The 24,763-nt window shown below is 44.4% G+C and overlaps 1 protein-coding gene and 1 long non-coding RNA gene across 15 annotated transcripts in view; one reads left to right on the top strand and one right to left on the bottom strand.

The window, feature by feature from the left end:
- PALM2AKAP2 (PALM2 and AKAP2 fusion) overlaps window positions 1–24,763 on the bottom strand; it is a 454,391-nt gene that overhangs the window by 328,981 nt on the left and 100,647 nt on the right. For 8 of the 12 annotated variants that reach the window (XM_045469857.1, XM_045469855.1, XM_045469856.1 and 5 more), the window contains exon 2: window positions 1,601–1,646. In XM_045469857.1, coding sequence (XP_045325813.1) covers window positions 1,601–1,646 — 46 coding nt within the window. Of the gene's footprint in view, window positions 1–1,600; window positions 2,097–24,763 lie in introns of those variants that run through there. The other 4 variants (XM_045469864.1, XM_045469866.1, XM_045469871.1 and 1 more) reach the window with 3 other exon arrangements.
- Window positions 6,360–24,077, top strand: LOC123593649. Of its 3 annotated transcripts, none has more exons than XR_006710426.1 (4): window positions 6,360–6,447; window positions 10,943–11,034; window positions 21,639–21,693; window positions 23,724–24,077. It is a non-coding gene; the product is annotated as an uncharacterized LOC123593649 (long non-coding RNA). The 3 variants fall into 3 exon arrangements; XR_006710424.1 differs by having other exon boundaries at window positions 10,936–11,034; XR_006710425.1 differs by lacking the exon at window positions 10,943–11,034.

Here is a 24,763-nt window from a genome sequence, read left to right as displayed (position 1 = left end):
TTAAAGCTGGTCACGCAAAAGCAGAAAATGTGACAACTGTTGGAAACCTTCCCACAGCCTATGGGAGCAACTGAACGTTCTCTGGAGCAGTCACTTCATGGGCAGTTAAAGCAGCCTATTATTCAGTTTATATAAAACACCCACCAGCTACTTGGCACCAATAACTGAATATCTCCATTCTTACCAAGTTCGTGACATTATGGCCACACTGCCTTGCCACTAGGTTTAGAAACCATAAACAACTTCATTAACCATCAAGATACACATGCACAGAGGGAAAGGGAAAGGAAAAAAAAAAAAACTTTCCTGAGTTCTGAAGACCAAGTTCAAAGATTGCCCAACAGGCAAAAAAACCATAGCATTTCAACATTGCCAACAAATGTCCCTCTCACTTCAGTGGTAAAATCTCCAAGACATTTCAGATTTGAAGTTGTTGATAAAGAGGTTCTCAGTGCTACGGAAATCATATCAAATGCTTCTTTTAAAGAGAAGGGCCTGTATGCATTTTCCCTATGAAGAACCTGTCCAAAGGATTTTGAAAACACTTTAATATACTTTGCTTCCAAAACATTACACATCGTTTCTCCAACAAATTTATATGTGTTTCCAGAGAACTCCTGGACCAAAAAAAAAAAAAAAAAAAAAAAAAAGGTACTTAGGTAGAAGAACGTCTGGAGACTCTTTTATGCCAGTATGTTAACAGACCTTCTCTTTTAATTGTTATTATTTCATATAGCAGCAGTAATCATTCCCTCATCTGCAAAGGAAATATATAATCCAGCTGTGGTGGCTCCAGTGAAAATACCACATCTGTGGATCATTGGCAACACTGTGGCAAGATTGCTCAAATCTACACAGTCCCAGAAAGTTCTCTTTTGTACTCAAGATGCACGAGGGTACACTTTTCTGAAAGTGCATGTAAACTTTGCCAAAACTGGTTGTGCCTTTGTATGCTAAAAACAGGTTTCAGATTATCCACCCCCTTAAGAAGGATGCTCTCTTGGAACATTATGCCCAGGACCCAGTCGTCAGCCGAAGTCCCCAGATCCCGTCAGGATGGAGGCTTGTGCCAGCGTCCTTGTCAATATCAAACAGCACAGGGGAAATTAACGCCCCGGTTTCAGGAGGAGGTTTCTACCGCGTGGCTGGCAGTGGAGCTGACTGCTGGTTTCCCACTTAGGAGACCGAACAGCTTCCACAAGAAGGGTGGCAGCCACCGTTCAGGTCGCCGTTCTCTTGGTTCTCCAGGGTATGCAGTCAGAGTAGTACGGATCACTGGGTGATAATATTCCAGGAATCGCCCCTTCCCCCCAAGCCCACCCCCATGCGTCTGTTCGGTCTTTTCCCAAAGCCCAGTAGCAAGCATTTTATTTCTAAGCCAATCTTCCACATTCAAATCCCCAGCCCAAAGCGCGCCCTGGGGGTTTCTGTCTACAGACGTAATAAAAGAAACGGCAACATAGCTGAGCCTTGACAGACTTTTATCCCCCAAACACATGCCCTGCGGCTACTGTGCCGGAACGTCGATGGCCCCAAAACACTCGGGGTCCCCTTCCATCCCAGACAATAGAGCAAGAAAATAAAATGAAAGTGGACTTACTGCTATGGCTTGCAGCCTTTCCTTGTGCAATTCCGCCTCTGCCATCCTGGAGAAGGGCACACAGGGAGGGGAAAAAGAAAAACAAAACACACGCTGTAGTGACCTGAGGAAATGGATGGGCACCCCGAGGGGCTGCGCTAGAAGCCCGGGGAGAGCCGAGGGGCGGCCGGGGATCCGCTCTTGGGGTGGCGGGCAGAGCTGTGCGCACGGCTGGCTCGCCGGCTCAGCCTCCGGCCCCCGCCCGCCTGGCTGCGCCCCAGCGCCGCCGCTAACTGCACAGCTCCCGGCCGCCGGCGGCCGCGCCAGTCGGGGACGTGGGCCACGGGCAGCCGCCGGGAGGGCGCGCCCGCCCCGCGCTGGTCCTCCGCCCTGACGTCTCGGCGCCTCGCTCCGCCCCTGGGGTGTGGGGGACCTGCGGCCGCCGCCCCCCTTGGCTCTAGGCGGGCAGGAGACGGCGGGCTGTCGCGGCGGGGGAGGTGGGGTCCCCAAGGCGCGGACGGGGAGCGCGCGTGCGGGTGGGCACCTGGGGCGAGGGCGCACTGCGAGAGGCTAGGGCGCACGGCCGGCTCCGGGGTGGACGCGCGCTGAGTCCGGGCAGGGCGAGGTGGCGCCAGTGCCAGCCAACAGAGGGGCCTGAGGCAGAAAGCGGGGCCCGGAGCGCGAACTGTGACGTGCGGGCTGTGGCCACGGAGTATTCTGGCCGCCTTCTAGCGCATGCCAGATACTTGGGCTTCACGTGAGGACGTTTCCAGTAGGGAAGGGCTGCCTCGCCCGCATGCCTTAGATGGCGAGGTCCTCGCACGTCAAGTGGACGGAGGGCAGGGTATAGCTCAAAACAGGCCACCCCTCTGTGAGGCCAAATGCGACTTAGGAAGACAGCAGAGAGTTTGTAGCCTTCGGAGCTCCACCAGGCGGGGCTTCACAACTTAGCTGTGAAACCGTCGGCAGCTCACTTAACCGCTCTGAACCTCAGTTTCCTCATCTGAAAAATGGAGTGTCCTCAGTGATTAATGAGATAAACTATATAAAGGTGCTTTGTAAAGGGCAATCTGTCCTGATCATTTTCCTGTGACATTCTGGGCTGAAACGTTGAGTCTTTTCTTCCGTATGCCGCCTTGGAAAGGGCAAGTGGGATCTGGTCACTGAAATGCTTCACCTATTCTTTAAGTAATACTAAAGTGCATCTTCTGCGACAGGCCCTGGGCTGAATGTGAAAGATGGATCAGACCCAGTCCAAAAGGAAATAAATGCTAAAAACAAAAGAAATACTTCTTAATATTCAGGAGGGACCTGCTAAAATTCCAAACATTCATAAGTAAGCTTTCCTGTATAAAATGAAATCATAAACACTGAAGAAAAAAAAAAAAAAGGCAATGTGACCTCTATAGACCCTTGATGATTCTATAAACACAGGACTTGAAAGGCATTTTAAAAGGTATGCACATCAAATTTCCCCGAATCACCTCTTTCCTGGGCAAATTCTTGCAATTCAACTAAATTGCCTTTTCAACTTTCACAGAGGTTTTACCTGTCACTTGATGAGCAATTACTCCTCTGCCCGAAGACTGAAGTTAGTCCCCAAAACAGTTGTACTGATTGATTGTTTTCTCTTCCTTTTCATAACGGGTGTGGGTGGAGCTGTGTCTGTGTCATAAATCGAAGCCAATGCCAGATTCCACATTCTCACTCCAATATATACCCAGAACTCCTACTTTCTGGCTGAGATCTATCCCTTTCTTCAAATACTTCATTTTCTCCTCACTTCCAGCACCAGCTCCCACAGGACAAGTTCTTTCCAGGGTGTTTGCTCACAAATAAACCAAGCTGTTATTGCTTCAGCAGAGTGACTGTGTACCCAACAATAGTGGAGAGTAACAAGATGAGAAAAGTGAGGCCCATGAGGTTGAGAGACTCAGCCAGAGCCATAAAGCTGAGATTTAAACTCAGATCAGACTCTCCAGAGCCCATGCTCTTTAGTACTCAGCACAGGTTCAGCAAGTGATACGGTTGGCGGGGGGGGGGGGGGGGGGGGGCAGACCCCTGTAATAAGCAAGTAATGAATAAGAATGGGACTATACATTTAAAATTTGTTTAAATGGTAAATTTCATGTCATGTATATTTTACCACAAAAAAAATTTTTTTAAAGGAGTAAAGAAGGGAGATGGGATGGGAGAAGAGCCTGGTCACCCGTTGAAAATGACCAGTTGGAAAACTCTGAATCACAGGTGAAAAGAATCAGGATTGGGGATATAAATTTGGGTGTCATCTATTTTGAGGTTATAGCTAAAGAAATGAGAATGGCCAGAGTGAGAAAACAGAACAAGAAGAGAAGAGTGGCACCTGGGTGGTTGAGCATCCGACTCTTGATTTTGGCTCAGGTGATGATCCCAAGGTCGTGGGATGGAGGCCTATGTCAGGCTCCGTGCCAAGTGTCGACCCTGCTTAAGATTCTCCCTCTCTCTCTCTCCCTCCCTCCCTGCCTCCCACCCCTCTCCCCTGCTCATGCTCTCTCTTTCTCTCTCTCTCTCTCAGAAGAAGAAGGAGGAGGAGGAGGAGGAAGAGGGGAAGGAGGAGGAAAGAAAGCCCAGTAAAGGAGTCTGAGAAATATCATCTGAGAAGCAGAAGGAAAAATCAGGAGGGGTGTTTGTATCAAAAGCCACAACAGGAGAAAAGGGGTTTTCAAAAGGGTCAGATGCTTCTGAGAGGTCAAGAAGGATGCAGACTAAGAAGAGGCTATTGGCTTGGGCAGTCAGGAAGCCATAGGTGACATTGGGACAGTAATGTGTGTGTGTGTGGAAAGTCAGCCCAGAAGTGATTATAGGGAGTTGAGAACGAATGAAAAGTAAAGGGAAAGCATCTATGAGTATAAACCATTCCTTTCAGATCTTTGGATATGAAAGATGAAGGTGATTGGAGGAACAGGAAGGTGGTCTATGGGAAGCAGGGTCAAGTTAAAGGGTCGTTAGGTCAGATAAGACTTGAAATGTTTCTGGAATGAAGGGAATTTTGGCATCAGGAAAGTGAGGCCAAAGACACAATCAGAAGGGAAAATAAGTATTAAGTCTCAGATTAGACCATGAGCACTGGTAGCCTTGGAAGGAAGGAGTAATTAAGCAGGGCAGGAGGATGGAATGGGTAGAAACAAGAAGAAACTTTAAGATGAAGGAGAGAAAAGTTGAGTGAGTGTGTGACACGTGGCCTCGTTTTCCCACCTAATGGAAGGATCATTGGGGTGGAGGTGGGGTGGGGGACTTCAAGAGAACAGAAATGATTTGTAAAGAAGCTGTAGAAAATGGGAAATATTGAGGCATGGTTCCCAACCAGAAGTTTGCATCAAAATTTCCTGGAGCACATTTCCCTGAACATATACAGAAATAAATTCCTATGGGGTGAGGTAGGGGTTAGGGATGGGTTTAGAACCACTGTACTGAGTTTACTAGAAATAGACAAAAGAGGGGCGCCTGGGTGGCGCAGTCGGTTAAGCGTCCGACTTCAGCCAGGTCATGATCTCGCGGTCCGTGAGTTCGAGCCCCGCGTCGGGCTCTGGGCTGATGGCTCGGAGCCTGGAGCCTGTTTCCGATTCTGTGTCTCCCTCTCTCTCTGCCCCTCCCCCGTTCATGCTCTGTCTCTCTCTGTCCCAAAAATAAATAAACGTTGAAAAAAAAAAAAAAAGAAATAGACAAAAGATTCATGACCAATTGTGTATACCTCCTCAGTGGTTTCTAACTACCTATGACCCATGATACACACTGGTTGTGTGTTTACTCAGCGTTGAAGATTGTCAAGGCAGGTATGGCAAAAAGTCAAAGGAGAGATGAGATTCAGAATGCTGAACCCTGGGGTTTTGTCCAGGTGGAGGTGTAGCCGACTGATGTTGTTTGGATGCCCAATTTGCAAACCCCTTTCCTCTTTGGGGAATTCCCATATTACAAGCCATAGTGAGAGTTGAGAGCCACCTCTCATCATAGAACCTGGGAAATACCAGACACTTGCTTCCCCAGATCCCACAGAAGCGACAATATGGCATGCAATCTGGGCTCAGTCAGGCATGAGCATCTGCCAAGGATCTTGAAGACACAGCATCCCAGAATTCTTTCAGGCTGGTAGCTCACCTTTGGTCCTGCCCATTGTCCAAGCCCCCTTCTCTAGCCTTCTCGGCTATTCTGTGAATACACTTTCAGTTCCTGTCTTCTCTGCTCCTATCAACTGGAATCAGTTTCTATTGCTTGTCACTAAGAATCCTAAGTGAAACAGGAAGGCTTGTGAAATGAATGGCTGATGCTTGGCCACAGAACAGAGGGAAAACATCTTCTCTCACAGCACGGCTGCCTTCAAATCTCTACATTTTAGAATTTGAAAAATCATTGAATCCATTACAAACACAGACATTTCTAACCCAAATTATGCCACTTCTTTCATAAACTTTTATTGTGTAGCTATTCTGTACTAAACATTAGGCTATGGCTTGATATCACAAAGAATTCATAGTCCAGTGCTAATATTGGTGACTTGTTGTCTTCCACACATTTACAATCTGGAAAGATCTATTACAATGGTGCAGAATGTGTGTAACGAATCACTAGTTCATGCTGGGATATTAAATTGTGTTGTGTAAGCACTACCCGTATTGTTTAATGGTTTTTCTGATAGATGCTACATTCCAAAGCATTACATGGAGAGAATACGGAATGCTAGATTTGCAAAATAGATGTTTTATTAATAAAAGTTTCAGTCTATTTTAGAGCATGAGTCCTTTGGGAACCACAGATGAACATAGCCTACTCCCCTGGGGGGAAAACAGGAGCCCTGTAAACTGAGAGGGAAATGACTTGCCAAGACCCGTTGAGTGAGTAAAAGTTAAAGTCTTGTTAAGTGGAAGCTAGGAGCGTGAAATTTCAGAGTAACCTGAAGCTTTCTCTTGACAAAAGTAATTTTAAAAGGAATGCCCGGGTCCTCCACAGTGTTTGTATTCGTATGAGCTCTCTTTTGCCTTTTAGGGTCTTGTAGAATATGTAGTCATTCAAAACATATGTGGTAGCTCTGCACAGAATCAAAAGGAGGGGAACGGTGGTTGGAGGCTTTTGGCTCCTTTGGTTGTGAACAATTTAGGAAAGTTGATGGGATTTCAAGTATGTGCTGTGTTTCTCTATGTGATGCGAATGATAGATTCATCTAGAGAGTTTCCATGGGGCAAGAAAGAGAAGTTAGAAAACAGAACCAACCAAGATTAGGCTGGATGTCACTTAAGATATATGTTGACTAGGCTGTGTACATGGTAGATTCAAAATGAGCAGTTGGAAATCTATCTAGAAGTGAACGTTAGTATTTTAGTTTGATGGCTTCCTTTTCTCTTGGTTCACTCTGGACATGTCAGCTGACTGATGCTGTGGGTCAGCATCATTTCACGAGAGGAAATGAAGTGGTATAAGGAAGGTATATGGGAATTAGAGCAGGGTAGTTAAGGATCATTCTACATTTGTCTTGCTTGATATTCACATGTTGGCTCATAATAATCCTGTTACTGGTAACAGTTTTGAAAAGTGGGATTAGGAAGTAGTAGGTGGGTGTTACGCAGAAAAAAGGCATGAACTCTATGGACAAGTGTGAATCCCGGCCCAGAGATTCATCGACTACACCCTTTGAATTCTTTTAGGTGCCCTTTCCTTCTCTTTAACGTGGGATGATAACTTTAACCTCATAGGGGTGTTGTGAGAAATCAGGGCATCAGCATAAAATACTGAAAAGAGTGACCACAGCAGCTGCTCCAGAACCAGTAGGTCCTAATTACTCAACCCGATGTTGCTTCATTAATAATGTCATAGATGGGACCAAGTGAGTGACTTGGTTTTATCCATCCTTTTATGTAGGCATTTTTTTTTAAGAAAGGGGGTGAATTATTATTATTCTTAAAATTCCTCACATTAGTTGGTACTTGTATTTTCTCATAGAGGGGGATTCTGCTCTGTCATTTATTGTCTAGAAACGTCATTACCAGGCTCTTTTTTTAACGATTCATAGACACTTACAGTCATATCTTTTGGACTGAATCAATTTAATAATTATAAATAAGAAGGAATGAGAAGGAAATGCTTAAGAAGAGATGGATGAAGTCCTAGGAAAAGATGGAAAACAAGCTTGATTTGGGGATGTTTGGGAAGAGAGCTACATACGTAGGTATTAAAGGTGCTCTTCGGTGGAGTTGATTCTAGGTTTGGGTACAAATTAGCTACAAAGGGAAAAAGTCTTTAGGAAGGCCAGTCTGGTTATGTAATGCCAGCAGACACAATTGGGTCATTGGCTTCTCAGAGAGCTTATGGGCCAGTCTAGTTTGCCTTAGTACAATGATCACGATGTGCCCTGTCAGCTTGGAATCCCTTGTTGCAGTGTGGCCGTCGACACTTTCATTGTTAGCCATGACTCGATAATGCTGTACACATTCTGGAAGTCAGCACTACTGACAGGAGAGAGACGTCCTGTGGTGCTGGCTGGGAAGTGACAATGGCCTATCAGTTCAGTCCTGTGTGCTCTCCTGGTTGGAGAATGAGTAATCATATTGGGAAAGCTTAGCTTCAGCCCCTACGACGTTTAGATGCTAAGCCCGCATGATGCCCTTTGGAAGGTCTGGGGTCTCAATCTCACATGATTACTCACCCTCCATACGCTAGCAAATGTTTACGAAATCCAACTCTCCCAGATGGGGCCCCCTAGACAAAGTGCCTTTCCCCAAAGCAGCTCAAGGTAGAGTGGAAAGAGCATAAGAAAAAGTGTCGATCTTAGGTCCTAATCCTAATTCTGCCAGTCACTGTGTGACCTCAAACAAGTCACTTAACTTCTCTGCACTGAGGCTTTCTGTTTGTAAACTGGGAAGAGGGACAGCTAACTACCTCACAAGGTTCTTATAAAGATGAAAGGAACTCATGAATGAGAAAGTATTCTGAGAACTATAAATGCTCTGTGAGTGTGAAGGACTACAGGGAAAGGGGTGACCTCAAAGTTAGGGACTCAGGGACATAATGACTGGTCAGCGGGGAAATATTTGCAGATCTGTGCAACACTGTAGCAGCCACAGGCTTGGTCCACGGGAGAAAAAACCCTGTTAATACATGAGACAAAAGAGGCTTCCAAGTTTCTGATGGGCTTCTAAGACCATCAAATCAATAAATGAAAATGATCACCACCACCTAGGACTCTCATTGACTCCTGATGTTCCTCAATCACTCAAGTGATTCTGCTTTCTCTGGTCCAAAGACAAACAGCCCCACATTCCAAGCTATATATTTAACTAGCTTCACTAAATGCAGAAAAGTGTGTAGGGGTCTGACGATAAGACAGGAAAAGCAGAGAGAAAGAGGAGAGAAGGAAACAGAAAAGCTTGGATCTTTTGTGCCCAATTGTATGTGTCGAGCCTATATTTGAAAGCTACTTGATCTGTGTTTACATGAATGTGTTCTCCTTTCTGCATTCATTCAGAGCTAAATTTAACCCACTAGAGGGGAAGGCATACTTGGGGAGGTGGAGGTGGAAAAAGAGCCGACACAGAGGCGGATGCTTGACTGGGAGCCAGGAGCACTGGGGGAGCTCCAGCACAGGGAAGATCGCCCCTCTGGAGGCTCTGAGGATGGAGTCCATGCGACTTCACAAAGGGACATGTTTTCATTAGAGCAGATGTGCCCTCCATTTCTGAGAAGCATGTGAGCTCCCAACAAAACGTTAGATCTTGTGGGTCGGAGAAAGTGGTTCCCGACTCTCATGAGCTCCCACGCCTGGCCCAGCCCTTCAGGTAGGGGACACTCAGCAGCTCTCCAGGCCTCCCCCAAAGAATGCAGTGTCTGTCCCCATGGGAAAAGTAGCGGGGAGGCTGGCAGGGCTGCTTCTGACGCAAAGTTGAGCTTGCTTTCCATGGCGGTGCCATTCCAGACATGTTCCCTCCTGGGGCAACTTTCTTAGGATAGGGGGTGGGGGAGAAGGAGGTTGTTGCATTCATAATCTGAGTTGCATTAAGTGTTATGCACCCATAACGGATACAAGATGGTTTTGCCTGTGCTGGGACTCAGCCGCCGCCCTCTCTCAGTCCTTTGTGATTTCTCTTCTTCCCACTCAATTACCACTCTCCTCCTCTAACTCCTTACTGTGCACTCGTCTCCGAGTCAAGCCCTCAGTGGGCCATGGTTTGCAAATGGACAAGTCCTTGCCACTCAGATAGGTTTTCCTACGACTGGAGAGTTCTCTGCTAGAAGCGAAGACTTCCCTACAGAACAGGCAGTCAGCTTCCATCTGGGACTCGGTCCTCCCTTGTCTTGTGGAAATTTCCCTTTGTTAGGATGGGGGAGGGGAGGCCCCTCGGCTTCTGGGATGGTTCTCCTTTATTTGAGGCTCAGCTAAGTCACCCCAGCATCTTGTCAAAGCTTTACCCTGTGTATAGCCTCTCCTACTCTCTACTCCTCCCCAGAGAACTTGACACCTTCTTCATCTGTTTGTCCCACTCCAAATTTGGTGCTTTCTCATACCATATGCTATGTCTGGAATGTAGCCTCCCCCTCGCTTTTCTAACTTTCCAAGTCTCCTCTTGTTAACTCCACAGAGTTCCAGAAATCCCAGCCCCTCAGGGTATGCCTGGCGGTCCCTTTGGGAAGAAAATTGGTTATCCCTCCTAATTCCTAACATAGTGTGTGACTTACAAATTGATTGCTTGATTTGTGATTCTTTCAGTTAACTTTAAAAATCATAAAATCAGAGCCCTGAAGGAGACCTTAAATTAATCAGCATCCCTCAGGCTGCCATGATGGTCGTTGGCATGTCACAAAGCTACTTAAGTTGGGAGGAAGCATGGGTTGGATAACCCTGGCCTTAAATACCAGTTCTACCACATAATGACCTTGAGAAATTTATTTGACTTCTTTGAGCTTAAGTTATTTTATCTGTAGAATGGGAAAGATAATAGTATCCATTTCATGAGATTATTGTGACCATCAAATGACGTAAGGTATCCAAAGCTCCCGACATATTGTAGGTGGTCAGTGAATAGTTTTATTATTATGAGCATAATCCTATTTATTCATTGATACCCGTATCAGTCTGGATATGTTTTGCCTGGATGTGCCTGTGTTCGAGTGAAGGCTCCTGAGTTGCTTGTTTGGGCCAGCCCCAGGTACTATGGACTGCACGCTTGTGTCCCCCAAGATACATATATCAATACCCTAATCTCCAATGTGATGGAGACAGGGCTTTTGAGAAGTAATTGGGTCACGAGAGTGGAGGCCTTGTGATGGGATTAGTGCCCTTAGAACAGGAGGCATTAGACAGTTTGCTTTTGTCTCCTTCTCCACCATATGAGGACACAGCAAGAAGACAGCCATCTGCAAACCAGGAAGAGGTTCCTCACTAGGAACGCAGTCTATCTGCACCCTAATCTTGGACTTCAGCCTCGAGAACTGTAAGGAAATGTTGTTTGTTGTTTAAGCACCTTATGGTCATTTGTTATAGCAGCTCACAGCTGACTAAGACACTACGTCTGCCCATATGGCCCTTCAGACTAGAGCTGCTCATGAAGGCTCTCGACTACCCTTACCACTAGAGTTTGCTATCCAAGGTCTTTTGATGCTGTGCAAACTTTTTCATAACACTTTGGCTTTGCCAAAGTCTGCACATATCATGAGAGATTGAAAGAGACAAAAGTGCAAAGTGTTCTAAAGTGATATATGTTACCATCTTGAACAGTGATCCCAAGCTTTTCGGAAGGGCAAATCACAGAATCCTTTTGAGAATCTGGTAGGAAGTAGGGGATGTTTCCCAGGGAAATGCATATGCATACAACATTTTGTGGGCAATTTCTGAGCTGTCAGGAACCTTTTGAAATCTTCCATGGATACCCTGAGAAGATCCATGGACCTCTGGTTTAAAACAAAAAAAATTCTCTGCTCTGGAACCTAGAATATCAGAACAATTGAGAGAGACAAGAGAAAAGATTTATCTCCAAGATCCAGGGAGCTCACCTTGGTTATTAATGCAAGAGTGAGGGAAGTCTGGAGAACTCATGCGTAGCCTCATCATGCCCCTGACCTAGACAACAGCTGCCCAAGCTGCTTGCTATTGGCTCTGAGAGCTGCCTTCCTTTGTTCCAAATCACAGCTCTTGGCAGAGAAAAGGCACTGGGCCAATGAACCCTCTCCCTGGGCATGAGCTACCTCTCTCTCTCTCTCTCTCTCCCAACCTGAAACTTCCTCTGACCAATGTCTATCCAGCCTTTAGTCCTTCTAGAGTGGCCTTCACTTGATCTCCCCTGAAAAGATCTGTCCTGCATCTGTATACAGTAGGTAATCTTTCAAACTATTCTTGACTCCTAGGATTAGCTTGAAACTGCTTTCTATCAAAACAAATACAGGTATCAGGACCATGCATTTGAACAGAATAATGAACTGATTTGTCCATATCACCCTCGAACAGCATTAGGCTGTACTTCATCAGGCACCATTATGAATAGCCTACAATACTCAAAATCTACTTTCCAAGGCTGGCCCCACTTTCTTGCCCCCACCACTGCTGAGGGAAGTCATTTGACTTCCAGTTTGGAACTACCAGCAAGAATTCGAGCTTGACCCAAAACCACTGGACTCTCCAACTTCCAAGGAAAACAGCCCGTCGCTGAATTAAAGACACTGTTAGGTTGGTTGGAGCCAAAACAAATGGAGCAGCCTTTTCCTTAATAAGGGGGAAGCAGCCTTTCCAAGGTGGTGAGGCAAGCAGCAAACGAAGTGTCAGATTTCAAACCCCAGCACCCTGGAAAGCCGGGCAAATGACAGTGTCTTTTAGGATGACTTCAGGGCAGTCTTAAGGATTGAAGTAAAACAGTCTGAGCAAGTGAAATCCTAACCTTGATAATCCCATTATTTTAGAAAACGTCGTTAACAGCCCCAGTCGGTGGAAGAGACATTTGGTAAGAATATGACCATTGTCAGAAAAAAAAAAAAAAAATGGGCAAAGATACACTTTGCCATTTTACTTTAACAGAAATATGAACTAGGGCTTTCCTGATTTGTAAGAAAGCAGAAACAGACTGATTTAAGTAAAAAGCTGAACATTTCCAAATGTCTTTCTAAATTAAATAAAGGTTTGAATGGAGTGTTAGAGAGAATAGCTTGAATTTAAGGGTAAAATTTTGGTTTATTAAATTTATAAACATGTACGTGATGCTTATTCTGTCCCTGGATCCCTTCTAAGTGATTTGCAAGCATTAATTGATGTAATCCTCCTAATAGCCCTATCCGGGCTGCATTGTTATACCCATTTTGCAGACAAGGACACTGAGACACAGAGAGCTTCCACACAGCTTCTAGGTGGCAGATGTAATAATATCAGGTAACAGGCTTGTGCTGGTGGAAGCTTGTACCTGAGTGGGGCTATTTCAATGTGGGGGGGGGGGGGGTTAACTGCATTATAAATAATATGCAATTAAAAGAGTAAAAGTGATTTCTTTCATTTTGAGGTACTTGGATCATCATCCTTCTGAAGGGATAAGACCTCAGATACAACCATAAAAAGGGGAATCAACTAAGTCAGTTTCTTCCACCGTGCCTTTCTTTCTTTTTTCCCATCCCTTTGTCTGTCTGTATGTCTGTATGCCTGTTGGTCTGCCTGCCTGCCTTCCTTCCTCCTTCCCTCCCTCCTTTCCATCCTTCCTGGTACAAGTATTGGGCACACACTTCTCACCAAGCGTTGTCCCAGGTCCTGGGGATCAGCAGAGAACAAGACTTATATTCCAGGGAAGGGAGAGAGACATGAAAAGCAGGGAAATCTACAATATAACTTCAGAAATGTTCTGAGGAAAACTAACCACACTAAGAGGAGAGAGTGGTGTGGGGATGTATAAGTGACACTCTATCAGAGAAACCTGAATGGAGTGAGTAACAGAACCATGTAAATATCAAGGGAACAGTGTCCCAGGCAGAGGGAGCAGGCAACGGAAAGCCTCTGTGATGTGACACGGCTGTGCTCAGCATCTTGGAGAGGCAGCAAGGAGACCGGTGTGGCAGGGGCAAAGGGAGTGAGGTGATAGTTGTGGGAAAGGAGGACAGAGAGTGGCCTGGTCAGAGCACGGCCTCAGGAAGGTATGGACAAGGTGTGAAGGAACGTATTTATATTTTAAAAGATCACTCTGGGGATGCCTGGGTGGCTCAGTTGGTTAAGCATCTGACACTTCATTTTGGCTCAGGTCATGATGTCATGAGTGCGTGAGATCAAGCCCCACATTGGGCTCTGTGTTAACAGCTCAGATCCTGCTTGGGATTTTTTCTCTCCCTCTCTCTTTGCCTCTCCCGCTTGCACTCTCTCTCTCTTTCTAAATAAATAAATAAACATTAAAAAAAAAAGTAACAGATCATTCCGGCTGCCTTGGAGGAGGCAGGAGAGAAGAAGAAGATTCAAGCAGGAGACCAACTGAAGGATCGCATGGGGTTGACATGAGAGAGGGTTGACATGGAAGGTGGTAGTTGTAGACAGAATGATGGCCTCCAAAGATGTTGGCATGCTGATCCACGGGCTGATCCTGGAATCACATGCTGATCCATGTTACCTTACATGGGAAAGGCACTTTGGCAGAGTGGACAGGAGTGGGCACTGAAGGAACTGTCACATGGACAGACTCAGAAAGCCTTCACTCCAGGTTGGAGAAGGAGCGGCAGGGGACTGAGGAGAGGGGACATGAGCCCTTGGCTCAAACCCAGTTACATCATTTCTCCAAGATCAGATTCCTCCATTGGAAAATGAAATTAATAGTGCCTAACCCATACAGGTATCTCGAGGGTGAAAGGAGACAATCCATGTGGAGCCCTGGGCTCGGTGCCTGGCGGGTACCGAGCACTCTCGTAAACGCCGAACAGCAACATTCCTACGAGAGGGGTCCGGTGCCGCGGTTGAAAGCGTTGCCAGGATAGGGTGCTTGGCTCACATACTAGCTCTGTATTTATTAGATGGCGGACCCTGGGCAAGGTGCTTACCTTCCCTGTGCCTCAAGTTCATTCTAAGTAACCTGAGGCTAATAATATCTACCTTATGGGCTATGTGGAAAGGTCTGTCTTGGCCTTTATTATTCTGGCAATGAGGATGATAAATAATGCATGCCTTCTAAAAGATATAATTAGTATTGACTCTAGATCTTATGAATCATAAAATATGAAATGAAAATCCAAAGGATTGGTTTGCCACGTAAACAGTAAGAGTCTTTGTAATCAGGTATTTAAATGACTCATAATTTTGCCTAATCAATATGCAACCAAAAGTTCACGTGAGATAAGCGAAGCTGCTCTTGGCTTCATTTCTGGGGTGATTTCAGGATGCTGTGAGTCCAGTCATATACTCAGCAGCGAGGGCCTCGCCGACAACTTAAACCTTGGATGGGGCTGCTTTGAGGAAATCACAATGAGTTTGCAAGATGCCAATGCAGTCTTGGAGAATTAACATCCTCTGTTAGCCGGCTCTGATTGTAACCTTCCACTCCCTCCCCTGCCCAGTGTGACTGGAGACCTCGGAGTCACTATATGTGGACCAAATCGAGGGCCAGGGACTTTGGTATTTAATGATGTCTAGAAAACACACAAGTCATTAGTGCCAAAAACAGAGGCGACAATACTATTCCCATTCAGCAGAGCAATTGGCTTAGCAGTTTAGACACATACACAAATGGCCCTTTTATGGGTAAAACGATGACCCTGAGCTCTGAAATCTGAAGAGTGCTAAGTGTGTGGCATTTCCTTAAATGCCTTCTGAAAGGGCTCCTGGGACAGTAATGAATGTTCATTTGACATATCTTATCAGAGAAGTCAGAGCGAGCCTGCCTGTGTCTCCTCCCAGGGTTTGGCAGTGTTAGTGACAAACTGGGGGAGCTTCCAGACAGAGTGTGGCACTAGGCACGTGACAGGCCCGGGTGTAACCAGGAGCCACATGGCATCCATCACAATTGGTCCCCGTATTGACATCGAACCCCTGAACAAGCCGTGCGCCCACCACGTCTGCTTGGGCTCAGGGGCTGCACTCACAGAGGGGTCTGTGCACAGCAACACCAGCATCACAGTGGAAATGCAGATGCTCAGCTAGCCTGAAACCTACTGAGTCAGGATCTGCATTTTTGTAAGATCTCTCGGTGATTCGTGTGCACGTTCAAGTTTGAGAAGTGCTGGTCTAGGGCCTGCTGGGTCCCAACTGTGACAACGCAGTGGAGACTCGGGATGCTTTAAAATAATGCCGCTCCCTGAGATCCACTCCGGAAGTCTATTAGGATCTGTTTTCAAATTTCCCGGGTGTTTTTATTATGCAGCTAGGATTAAGAACCACTGATCTAGAATCCTTGATGAAGAAGATGATTGTGGTAACGGTGGTGGTATGGATATGGATATGGATATGGATAATGACAGCAATGATTGCAGGGACCTTTTGTGAGCACCTCCCCGTGTCAGACTCTTCTTACTGCTATCTTCACTCACCAAAGTCCTATGAAGGGGAACTATTATTTTCTCCACTTCAGAGATGAAGAATTAAGACACAATCTAAGGTCACACAGAGTGGATTGGGTAGAGACAGGATTTGCACTTTTAACCTCTTTACAAATCACTGAGCCTGTCCCAGGCTGACTTTATCAGAATCTCTGAGGATGGGGTCTAGGGAGCTTGATTTTAAATTTATACACCAGTGAATCTTTTTCATACTAAAGTGTAATATGTGAGAACCATGTTTTATCCAGTCCCAAAGTGGGACTTTGGAAATGGAGAAGAATCAGGGTACCCTGGGGAGCTATGAGTTTGTTCAGCAGTTACCTTGAGCATCATGTACAGGACTGTTTATATACATAGTTGTTCATAATTTCCACTACACAGATGTAAGTCCTAAGTAGCCACATTCCTTCTTCTAATAACTAACTGGTCAGATCTTCTCATTGCAGAAGGCCCCAGTTTTAGTTCAGGTTTTTCCCTGTGGTTCCACATGATCCATGACTCAGTTTTCCTTTTCCCAGTTATTATTCACCCATCCAACCATTCATCCATCCATCCATCCACCCACACATCCATCAATCCACCCATCCATCCATCTATCCAACCATCCACCCACCCAACCATCCATCCATCTACTACTCAATGCCTTCAATTACCAACCACACTGGCATTGGGATGTAGAGTTGAGTAGGGTGCAACCCTCACAAAGCAACAAAAACATTAATGGGCCTTTACAGAACAATGAATAAAGTTTGGTGATGGAGAAATCAAAGATGCACTGGAGGTAAAGAGGAAAAAGCCAATTCCTGGGGCCTGGGGGAGAATGCCCAGGCAGAAGGGAGGAGCTGGTGGTTCCCATGAAGGCTTCTCAGAGGAGATTAAGTAAGAACTGCACTGCAAAGGTTGCATAAAGCCTCAATAAGGAGGGGAATGGTACATAAGGAGAGGAAAGAGGCTGGGCAAGGCCAGGAGGCAGGAAATAGTGCAGTCCTATTCTGGAGAGGTACGTGCAAGGTGGAGGGACGTGGGAGATGGCCCTGCTGAGATGAGGCAGGCACCCGGCCACGGCTTCACTCAGCATGTCACATATTCTCCCGCAGGTGGTGGGGAGCCACTGAAGGGTATAAACAGGGAAGTTACTCTGGAGAGATCAGTGGGGCTATGTATTGAGAAAGGATTGTCATGTGAAGACTGTATGCAGGGAGACTATTTTCAGAGTCTTTAAGAGAGATGGGAAGCTCCTGAATTGAAAATAATTGTGATAATGGTAGTGAGTTGAATAGTCCAGGTCCTAACCCCCCGTGCCTGTTAACATGACCTTATGTGGAAACAGAGTCTTTGCAGATGTAATTAAGGCTCTTCCAATGAGGTCATCCTGGCATTTCGGGTGGGCCTTAACCCCAATAACTGGTATCTTTATAAGAGAAAGGAAAGGGGGATTTGGACACACAGACCCTGAGCGGGGAAGGCCATGTGAAGACAGAGGCAGAGACTGGAGTTAGGCAGCCACAGACCAAAGAACACCACGGATTCAGGCAGCCACAAGAACACAGGAGAGAGGCATGGAACAGATTCTCTTTCAGAGCCTCCAGAAGGAAGCAACCCAGTGGAGACCTTGATTTCAGACGTCTGATCTCAAGAACCAAGAACAAGAGAGGATACGTTGTTATTGTTATTATTTCAAGCCCCCCAGTTTGGAGTAACTTGCTCATCCTAGGAAACTAACACAGCAACTAACACAGAGTCCTTCCTCTATGCCAGGTACCATGTGAATGGTTCATAGGCATTAGTTCATTTCACACTCCTGACAGTTCCGTTAGGTAGGTACTAGTATTAGCATTCCCATCTATCAGATGGGAAAACTGAGGCATACGGAAGCTAAGTACTTTTCCCAGGGTTACAAAACCAGTAGGTGGCAGAGAAGGGCTCTACACACAGGCCGTCTGGGAGGAGAGCCTGCAGTCTTAGTTGCCTGGTCTAATGTGGGAGAGATGGAAAGGAAGAAGCAGACTTGAGAAGGTGGGGAGAGTTACAATTAACATTACATGGCAGTTAACTGGGTATCTGGAGGGTAGGCAGGAGGAATTGAGCCCTCCAGATTTCAGGTGCTGTGGTGCCTCCAACCTCTGAGTTTCCATCAGCTTCTGTTTTCCATGCCACACCACCTCCCAGGATGTGCTAACCTGTCCACCTCTCTGGTCCTGTTCTTTGCATCTGCTTCTCAAGGAGTCCTCCAGGGCTCTTCCCAAATATGTCCTCGAAGTAGCCCCACTCCTTGACTTCCTGGACAGTGGTCTCGATGCCTCCTTCTCTCTTCTGGCTCTGGCTGCAGGTTCTGACATCTTTGAGCTCTCCCTTGGCACTTAACTTCTCCTGACCCTACAATCCTAATGTTTATTCTAGTTTCTGCTCTCAGCATCCCTGTCCCTTTCCTCCCCTGTCCCCATCCCCCTGAAGAATGGGAAGAGGCAGCATCCATGTGAAGGGCTGGTAGGAAAACCAGCCTTGCCTTGTCTTCTAAAGCAAAAGTTCACTTTCTCTGTGTTGTTTTCCTATTTCCCTTTGTTAAATTTCCCTTCCTTTACCGACGGCTGTGCTGAAGGCAAATGACAAAAAAAAAAAAAAAAAAAAAAAGTGCTCAAAAGTACTTGTTGCTTCTTTGTAATAATTTAGTGGAGTTCTTTTTTGAGTTTTTTATGGGTTTTTTGTTTGTTTGTTTTTTGGTTTTTTTGTTTTTTGTTTGTTTGTTTGTTTGGTCTACAGTGAGTGTGTTCCATTAGTTTGGGTTGCAATGATAAAGCACAGGGTCTGCTGTGCTATTGCCATAGATAGAAGTGTACATTGCTATTTCAAGAAATTGCCAGCCCTTACAATTCCCTCTGCAGATTGGTAGAAAATCTGCCAGCGGGCATAATTGACCAATTAATTTAAAGGTGGGTATTAGTATCATTCTACAGGTCTGCCATTAAAATAGGCTTTTACTATACTCTGAGACAAAAGTTCATTGGAAGGTCCAGGATATCGAATGGGCAAATGGTTTTTTTTTTTTTTTCAACGTTTATTTATTTTTGGGACAGAGAGAGACAGAGCATGAACGGGGGAGGGGCAGAGAGAGAGAGGGAGACACAGAATCGGAAACAGGCTCCAGGCTCTGAGCCATCAGCCCAGAGCCCGAAGCAGGGCTCGAACTCACGGACCGCGAGATCGTGACCTGGCTGAAGTCGGACGCCCAACCGACTGCGCCACCCAGGCGCCCCTGGGCAAATGTTTTAAATAAAAAGTGGTTACTTAGACCAATAACCCAGGTGTCACTATACTTACTTCCACTGACAAGGTTGTTGGCCTAAAGAGAAACTATTTGGGAGACAGAATTACATAAAGGGATAATGAGAAATTCAAAGGATTGAAAACATCCCTGAAATACTTTGGAAACCTCTTTGGAAAGTGCATGCGTTTATAGGATAGAATGCTATGTTTTACATTGTTCATCTTTGTCCTCAGACATCATTTCACAACATTCCACAAAGTGATATTGTCAACATTCCTGACATATTCATCTGCTTTCAAGCATTCAGATTGTTTTTAGAAAAGCAATAGTCTTATTTGGGAAGAAATTTGCCATGTACCCTATTGGTTTGCCAGCAACTTAAAGTACCATAAGATTAGATTTTCCTTCAATTCCAATACTATTTTATATATATCCTATTGTGTATTCAAATATATCTAAGACATCAAATATCTACTAAAATTGTCTAGGTATTCATATTAAGTTCATTTTACTTAATACTGACTTTTGCTCCTTACAGTCTAGAAATAGAACACAGTAAGTCACGATTAACTGAATATTGCCTCTGGAGTGGTCTTTAATGAACATAAACCTTCATTCAAACAATAGACAATCCAAAAGGAGATAGTTAAAGCTTGCTCACACTCCTTCAATGCACATGTTGAGATAACGTACCCTGACACAAAATCAGAGATTGAGAGATAATTTGCACTTTACTTGGAGTAGAAAAGCAAACTTTAAAAAATAAGAAAAATTTGACACTTGAAAAACTACCAGTGAGCCACTGGGGAAAAAAATTCAGTATGTTCACATTAGAAGTATCAGAAAGGTAAGATTCCTCTTTTACTGGTTCATTTAACAGTATTTAATGAGCACCTACTATATAATAGGGACTGTGCTAGTTTCTGGGCTTATAGTGAGTGAATTTCTGGTAAGTGAAAGAAAACTCCTCCAACCAGAGCTTATAGATCTTCTTTTTACCTCTCCCTTCCTAGATGTTGGGGGAAAGGGAGCCTGGAGAAGTGCATAAAACAAAGTCTTTCAAATCAGAGTTCAGTTCAATCCCAGTACTCATTCACTAGGGTTCTGTTTGGGGATAAACCACATAAACAACCTGAACTTCAGTGTCCTCATCTGCAGAATGGGAATAATAACAATTTGTAAGGTTCTCATGCAGATTATACAAAACACTGGGCACTGTGGCAGTGCTCCATACAAAGCAACAGTAAAGTAAGCAATAAAGAACATTATAACAAATATTAAACTTTTTTTCTGTCTCCGTATCAGTTTCTGCTCTGCCTCTCTCCCACTTCCTTTTCACTCCTTCCTTGTGACCACTGTCTAACCACTCGCATAATTTTGGTGAGCAAGCCTACTTAGCCTAAATTCCACAAAGCAATGGGGAAATTGTTTCCCCTGGGTTTCATTGCAAAGGACTGTGGCTTAGCGTAAAAAAGAGCCAAACACAAAAAGCTGCAGAGTATATGATTCCTTTTATATGACATTCTGGCAAGGACAGAACTATAGGGACAAACATCAGGTCAGTGATTGATAGGGGCTGAAAATGGAGAGACAGACTGATGGTGAAGGGGCCCCAGGGAACACTTTGTGGTGATGGAAATGTTCTGTATCTTGATTTTGGAGGTGATTATACACCTGTATACATTTGTCATCACTCACTAAACTGTATACTCGCAAAGAGTGAATTTTACTGTATGTAAATTATACCTCCATAAACCTGACTTTAAAAAAGAAGACTGTGGCTTAGGGCCTTCAAGGCTTCCTTCAGGAAAAAAAAAAATCTATAAGCAATACAGGAAATTAGTGATGCTCTTGGGAATACACTTGCATGAAACTAACTATAACAAAAACACACATTGATAGTCATCCTAAGAGTGGTACACAGTTCTCTGGGAATTGAGAGACAAGAGAAACATCCATCCAGGGATACCAAGACATCATGGAAGAGGTTGCATTTAAACTGAGTTTGAAGGTTGCAGTTAACCACTGGAGTTTTTTTTCTTCTCTACCAACTATGATCAATATCTTAGACCATAGCCTCCGTTTATAAGTTGCTTGCAAAATTTGTTATAGGTCTGCTTCATTTTCTATTCTAAAAGTTCATGTGTGATGTGTCTGCCAGCAATTAAGTGACTCACATTATCCTGCCCCTTAAAAAAACAATCGGTTTTGAGGCTACGTTTTCTGAGTTTGTGGTATTTAGGACATTGGTTTTTACATGTCCACTTATAAAATGTTCTTCCATTCTAGGAAATGAAGAAAAGCACAATGTCATTAGAGGAGATAGCATGGCCACGTGTAAGAGGTTGGAATGGGGTCCCAAAGCCTGATTCTATAATTCATAAGTGGCTCTACAAATCAAGATCAATAATCCAAAAGAAAAAGGGAGGGAAACTATATAAAGACAGTTCAAGAGAGAAAATACAGGGACATTTAAATGTATGAAAAGATGTTCAATCTCAATGTGACTAGTGAAATGGTAACTTCTCAATATATGTTTCTATGAATCAGTGAGACATAAGGTCAACCATCCAGTACAAAAACAAACAAATTAAAAAAAAAAAAAAAAGGAAATGGACAGTTCATAGACCAGAAAATATAAATAGTGCCTTGGAACATATAACAAGATGCTTAAACTCACTGATACTAAGAGAAAGGCAAATTAAAACTGAACTGTTTCATACTCATAAACCTGGCAAAGTTTTCTGAGTTTGTTAACACAGCGTTAATGAAGGTGTAGGAAAATCCGCTGCTGCTGGGTCAAGCTTTACAGAGAACCATTTGGCAATGTCTATTAAAACTACAAATGCACAGTGACTTTGACCCAGCAATCCCACTTCTACGAATTTTATCCTACTGATCACCTGTGTGCAAAAATGACATGTTACTCACTGCAGAATAGTAAATAAATGCCCCTTGGTAGGGCTGAGTTTTTGTATATCATACAATAGAATACCTTTCACTGTAAGAGAGAATATGAAAGCTCTTCGTGTACTCATAAGGACCAATCATCTAATCATACTAGAAACAAAAAAAAAAATCAAAATGCAGAAGAGTGGAACCATATGTTAACATTTAGGTTAAGGAAGGGGTGAGGGTGGTGTTGGAGAATGTATGTGTGTATTTGCTTATATATACGTGGACCATCTCTGGAAAGATATGCAGGTAGCTGGTAACAGATTTGTCTATTGGGAACCTCAGAGGAGTGGAGGGGCAGAAGGCTTTGGTGGTATGCAATCTTTGTGTCTTTTGAATTTTAGCCCACGTGAACATACTACCTACTCAAAAATAAATACAATTTTAAAATTAATAAAAATCAAAACAGATAAACCAAGGGGGAAAAGAGAGAAATCTGGGATGTACTCCTCATTCAGCCATTATGTTTTATGACCACAGACAAGTCCTTTCCCTTTTTTAAGTGGGGTCTCCCCATATATAATATATAAATAAATGAATGTTTAATATCAGATATTCGTAAGGACTTTATAGAAAAATAAGTAGGATAAGGGGACAGGGGAGGGGTGGAGGTGGGGGCTGGGTGCTATTTTCAGATCAAGTTGTCAGGGAAGGGAGCTCCTTAAAAATCCAGAATCTCAGGCTCTGCCCCAGATATCTGGAATCAGAATCCCCAATATTATAAGATCCCCAGATAATTACTATGCACATGGAAGTCTGAGACACCCTGGTCTAGCTAACCCCTACTCATAGTCACCTTGAATGTGACCTCCTTCCAGAAGGCTTCTTTCACTCTACCTTTATTCTACCTAGTCCACACTGAATGCCTTTCTCTGGTCTCCCATGATCCCGTGTGTTTCCCTCCATATTTTTTGCCACATTAATAATTTTCTGGATTCTTCTTCACCTCTACCAGAAGATATGCACTGCTATCTCACAGTCCTCGGCAGAGAGCCCAGCAATACGTAACAGGTGTAAATAAATATTTCTTTAACAAACGAATAAATGAATGGACGAACCAGGCCAAATAAAAATGTGTGGAAATGTGTTCGGTTATCTTTTTGACATTTACTTACTCTCAGACATTTCTCCCTTTGGGTTCTTGCTATACGTTCCACTGCCAACCCATCGAGAAGGAACAAGCACACCCCTGGAAATGGCTATGCTCCCCATCCTCCCACATGGCAAGAGCTCAGGCATTTTAACAAATATGACTCTTCCAGCTAAGTCTTTGCTTACCTATGGATTCAGCTCAGATTAGAAATAAAAGCTTCAGGTTCAGATGACGTTTTTGAAGGGCCAGAAATTCCCTAGAAATCCTACCTTCATCTTGCTCTATGTGATGCATTTCCCAAACTGACCCAACTTCTTATTTTGCAGCTCAAACTCCTGCAGAATTCCAACCACACAGAGGAGAGGGGCTGTAGGAAAAGCCCAAGCAACGTGGTGTATCAGAATCCATTTACCACCATGTGTGCATGTGACTTTCAGGAGTGAAATGAAAGGGATGCTAGCCAAATCACAGCATGGCGGGAGTTCCCTCCAGAGGCTGGCCACAGTGATGGCAAGAAAAGCAAACAAAAGGAACATTCTTTCTCCTCGTGAGTGAAACAAAGACCCTACTGAGAAGACTGAAGTGAGCAGTAGAGCTGTAAAATCAACAGAAATGGGGGCTGTCTGTGGGGGAGGCATCAGGTTTCAATGTAAACATCCTTAAAATGTTTCAAGAATGAATGCGCATTTGAATAATTTATTACTAAACTTTTTTTTTTTACCATGGATATTTAGGGAAGATTCAGAATTGAAGATATCCTCGCCTATGCCCAACTCAACTGTAGTTCCTACTCAGTTGAGACCTTTTCCGAGTACAGAACATTTGAAAGCAAATGAAACAGAATTGCCTGTGCAAATCCAGGATCGCCTGGCTGGAGGAAAGTATATTCTGAAAGACTCACATGAACATAGAACGTTAAGTAGATTGTACAGTTTGCACAGGAAGCCAGGGTAGGGGTGCGGTGGGGGTGCCAGTGCCTCTCCCTGCTCTGGTTTCTGTTGGAAGTTTCTGCATTGGGAAAGAAACTTGTCTTGAACTGCATTCGCTGCTTCAGATCGTGCATATAATATATAAAGTTATGAAAGATGCTCTAGAAAAGAGCCTGCAAATTAGTGATCCAGGCATGTTTTGTTTGGGCCACACTAGATCTTAAAAAAAGAATGTCTTAAATTGGTTGCCCAACATTTAAAATTGTTCTGCACGGCAACAAATGGCTGGATCAGAATAGAACCCATTTGTTAATCACCTTTAGAAATACATTCCAGTTTGTCCCAGTCCCAACCACGCCTGTTTAACTGGCCCAGGTCCTACAAACACACACACACACACACACACACACACACACACACACACACACACACACACG

Source organism: Leopardus geoffroyi, chromosome D4, assembly GCF_018350155.1.
Source record: "Leopardus geoffroyi isolate Oge1 chromosome D4, O.geoffroyi_Oge1_pat1.0, whole genome shotgun sequence".
Lineage (NCBI taxonomy): Eukaryota > Metazoa > Chordata > Mammalia > Carnivora > Felidae > Leopardus > Leopardus geoffroyi.
Note: the sequence above shows the minus strand (reverse complement) of the source record. Positions and strands in the feature narration are given on the sequence as shown.